The sequence below is a fragment of the Musca vetustissima genome, unplaced genomic scaffold (genome assembly GCF_032173495.1).
Source record: "Musca vetustissima isolate MV318-11 ecotype Yass unplaced genomic scaffold, APGP_CSIRO_Mvet_v1 utg272168, whole genome shotgun sequence".
NCBI classification, from domain to species: Eukaryota; Metazoa; Arthropoda; class Insecta; order Diptera; family Muscidae; genus Musca; species Musca vetustissima.
In genome coordinates this window covers 9,757-14,453 of record NW_026873328.1, presented here as the reverse complement: position 1 = coordinate 14,453, position 4,697 = coordinate 9,757, and the positions used below count along the sequence as shown (strand labels likewise).

The window sequence follows — 4,697 nt, the reverse complement described above, 5'->3', positions numbered from 1 at the left end:
ACTTCATGAGCTACTGACACTTTATCTTGAGGATTAGTTAAGTTAATTTCCAAATCATTATTTCCAATGTGCAACAATGTATGATGTTTTAAATGGCAAAATCGGCAAGTTCCTGATTTACACTTCCAAAGTCTGTGACCTTTCCTCAAACAATTTAGACATAAGTTTAATCTCTTCGATTCTTTGAATCGAAGTGTTGGAGATAATTTTTCAAAACTTTGGCAGGTTGTTATGTAATGATCTTTCGCTTCACAAAATGTACACATCTGTGTGGCTCCTGAAGCTATTAGCACATTTCGTCCATGAAAATTAGTTTTCTTGTTTACCTGATGATTGGGTGATTTCGGTTTAATGGAACTTTCAAGATTTTCAAGCATACGGCATCTTCTATCCAAAAATGACGACAACGAATCCCACGAGGGCAATTTATCGTTATGTAAATGCTCCTCCCATTTTGCTAGGCTTTGTAAATCTAGCTTTGACGTAATTAAATAAATTAATAATCCATCTGCCATTTGCTCCTTGGAACATATTGTATCCAAAGCTCTTACGTGTGCGTTAAGCTTATCACTAAGCTGCCGAAGACTCAAAGCCGAATTTTTATCCACACTATGCAAGCCAAATATTTCCTTAATATGGGTTTGAAAAAGAAGTAATTTATTATCAAAACGATTCTTAAGTAAATCGATAGCCTTTTCATAATTAGAATCGGTAGGCTCTAAAGACGAGATGGTGTCCAGCGCTGCACCAGTCAAACTAGTCTTCAAATGTTGAAACTTTTCTAGGTTAGATAAATCCATATCACTTGCTATTGCAGTAGAAAACATTGCAAAGAATGCAGGCCACTCTGTGTATGAACCGCTGAACTGGGGAATTCGAAGTTCCGGTAACCTTGTTTTACGAACAGTAACTGGTTCATCCACAGAAAACTGGCGAAGAGTTGATGATCGGAAAGCTGCACGTTGATTGGTGTTGGCACCTAACTTGCGCTTAAGCTTGGCAGTAACCTCAAAATATGATGTCATAAAATTTGATCGAATCGTATCATCCATATCAACATCACTAGTTTCTTCCAAAAATGATACAGACTGTTCAAAATTTTGATTTAATTTTTCAACATATTCAAGACGCACAGAAAGATCAGCCTCGTCCAAATTATTTATTTCATCTGCGGTAAGACGGTTGTTAATGTCTTCCAGTTGCTTATTAATTGATGCTACCTTTTTAAAGCACAAGGAAAAATTGGATGGCACTTTATCAGCTTCATTTGACGACGATGATGATGTATTTTTGGTAGCCATATTTATTAAAGGTGTTATGCAATACAAAAATCGAAAATTTGCAAATATATTAAAATCCGAATTGATTTTAAATTCCAAATTTACAATTTTATAATATTCAAAATACGAGTTTATTAATATCCGAATTAATATTAATAATTGTGATACAATTTGCCTTTAAGTATCACGTCGGGGTCACCAATGTTTGATCTTATAAGCTTTTTTATAAGATGATGCGAAAAGAAATAAAACTCGAAATGCAGCAAATTCTGCTTCCAAAAATTGATGCGTTTATTTCGCTGTTGCTATGCCAACTAAAATTTACAAAAATGATCTCCAATATCATTAGGCAAAAATCAAAGAAGAAAGACAAAATGCATTTACATTACAAAGCTACAAAAATTACATATTTACATTTTACGATATTGTACTTTAAAATATTTACAATATGTACATACAACCATATTTATATATATATATCTATTAGCAGCCATACACACATCGCCTTACATACATGCTGTAACTGGTCAGCATTACAACGCATGTAAATCATACACACACGGCATTACATTTTGATGCGTTTGAAAACAATTGGTGTTAGATTTTCGATTCTCCTATGTGCGGTGTTTCTGATCTTATAGCTGCTGCTTGCACAGTGGTTTAGCAAGACACCGATCTTAAAAAATAAACTGTGGGTTCAAATTCAAGTTCACACTTCCACCCCTTCTAACCGTTAACCAACACAATCAACGAGGCGATGTAATTGAATAAAATCCTTATTCTTGCTGTTGTTTTCCATAGTTTCCCCAAAAAAGGGATAACTCCGAATTACTTATCATCATCCCATCTTTCTTGAAACAAAAGTATTTAAATTTGCTTTATTTTTTTATCATTTCCCTTGCCCTTAGACTAAAACGAAAATTTCCAATTATCTCTTTATAAAGTTTTGACTGACATCCATAAAATTTTCATATTTTACATGAACTTAAAGTAAATTTGATGGTAATTTATTTTTTTCTCTCCTTTTTGTTCTGCTTCCGTTTTTGTCCCTTAACGCTTTGTGTCAACGTCGTTCACGACCTTGTTGCTGTTGTCGTCCTTATTGTTTCTTCATTTATTCTGTTTGTTTTTAATTTTATTCACCGGTATATCTTGGATTCACTTTCGTTTATATTCCGTTTTTTCTCCTTCTTCTGTTGGTTTTCTTGTTGTAGGTGTTCATGAACAGGATGTGTGCTAATGCCCTTTGCAGGTAATGCCCGTTATTGTACTCTGTGTGTCTTTTTATGAGCTTTGTGCTTGTTAAGAGTATTTTTCCTACTTCCTCAATTTCATGAGTGTTATGAGTGAGTATTGCTAAGTCATTGTGGATGTGTGTGGAATGGTTGGTGTGTCTGTCTATTTGCACATCCATTTTCATGTCTACATGTTTGTTGTTGTTAAGCTCATTGTTAACTTAATGCTTCTGTTGTTTGCACGGGATATAACTGGATGCATCCATCTATCCTTCTTGTTATATTTTCTGCCTTTGGTCAGGTTTGGGGTTTAACTAGAAGATCACATTACATTCGACAATGTCAGCTATGTGTGAATACTAAAAAGTAGTTTTTCTTCAACATAGATGTGGGTCGTGAAATTTGGGATGAATTAATAAGATACTTGGTGATATTGTTTCTGCAGTTTTAATAAATGTAAAACCTAAATGGCATAATGTATTGAAAAAAATGTCATTTGAGAAATGAGGCGAAATTAGTGTTAGTGATTTTATTAACTTAGGCCAAAGTATGAATTTTTATGATGTTTATACCTTCTTCAAAAGACGTTGCCTTGATCATTTTTATCTGGAAGATTTGGTACCCAATTAAAACCCAATATAATAAACTACAGCCAAAATCCTCAAGATACAGAAATGTGGGTAATAACTTGTCGATTACAAATAATTTTGTCAGGTAGATCTGGTAGCCAGGGATCTTCCAACATATTAAACTGCAGCCAAACATGAGCGTTGCTTTTTTAAAGCATTAATCTATACTGAATATTTTTTTGGAAAGAAAGTTGTTATTTACCAGGAATCCTATATGCCAAATTATGGCATTTTCAATGAGAAAATTGGTTAAAAATGTATTACCAAAGCAAATAGACCCGACGGGACCTTCCTGTGGGGGCTATGTTAAAACTTTGACCTATGTAAACAAGTTTCCACAAAAATGTGTTTTTACTCTTCAATATCCCGAAATGCCCAATTACAGCCACTACAATGGAAAATTGCTGCAAATACCTTAAGTAACTGGGCGGTACCTATATATGGGAGCTATGTCAAACATAGTTTGCAATTTCAAGGTATTTCATAAGGGTAGATCGATTTAATATATACACAATCTTATGGAGTAGGCTATAAAAAACATACGTATTTCTTTAAGAAGGTAGATAATATTTTCAAATCTACCCAATATGAACTATGAACGCCATTTGTGCCACTACATATTTAAAACTACAAAATAAATCCCCAATTTCATTACCATCTCCAGCTATGTCTTATATACGAGCTGAAGATTTTGTTTATCTACTTTATTCTTGGACTTAGTTTACAGTATCCTTGAATTAAAGTATTTCTTAAACTAACAACAAAACAAAACAGCCACTTTCATACTTTCTCGATCCATGAGGTTTCCTTTGTTATAATTTCACAATGTAGCTTCTGTGTAATCTAGCATTTATTCGCTAGGTCGTTCGTTCGACGATTTCCTTGTACGAATGTGCAAACAAACAATGAAAGTTGATGTAGATGTGAATCTATGAAAGTATGTGTGTATGTGATTTAAAGTCAAATTTTATAATTTCCGTTGTAAAATATGAATTAAGTCTTTGAAACCACATATAGTCTAACATTGCATTTACCATTTTTATGGTGTAGGTAACAAGCAAAAGGAAACGAGATAGACCCATGGTTCCTTTTGAGAGTATGCATAGAATCACTTTCTGAGTCCATTAATGCATATCCGTCTGTCCGTCTGTCCATGTTAAATTGTAAATAAAGTGCAGGTCGCTTTTATTATCCGAATTTAAGAACCCAAAATTGGGGGGTACCCTTATGAAGACAAAAGACAACTTTATGTTGTCGTTTAAAGGCTAGACAACAGACAGACGGAAATGCTTAAATCGTCATAGAATTTTACGCTGATCAAAAATAAGGTTGCAAGTGATTACTTCGATGAATTATAAACGAAAAGATAAACGTAATATAAATTTACAATTGAATTTATTCTGAAAATATATTCCGTATTGTCTTATATGGTAATTAAAGTTCACATTTACATGATGTTGAGTTGCATTGTAATGAATGACAACGTTTGTTTTGCGGTTTAACTGGAAGTAGAGAATAGCAAAATTTTGAATAAATCCAATGATTTGGAGAAT

The 4,697-nt window shown here is 33.4% G+C and overlaps 1 protein-coding gene across 1 annotated transcript; it reads right to left on the bottom strand.

The window, feature by feature from the left end:
• Positions 1-326: 326 nt before the first annotated feature.
• LOC133324411 (uncharacterized) lies at positions 327-1,301 on the bottom strand (the record flags this gene model as incomplete). The annotated part of the gene is made up of 1 exon (XM_061533253.1): positions 327-1,301. A coding segment is annotated over exon 1 (975 nt), but the record flags the coding sequence as incomplete, so codon positions are not given.
• Positions 1,302-4,697: the final 3,396 nt, after the last annotated feature.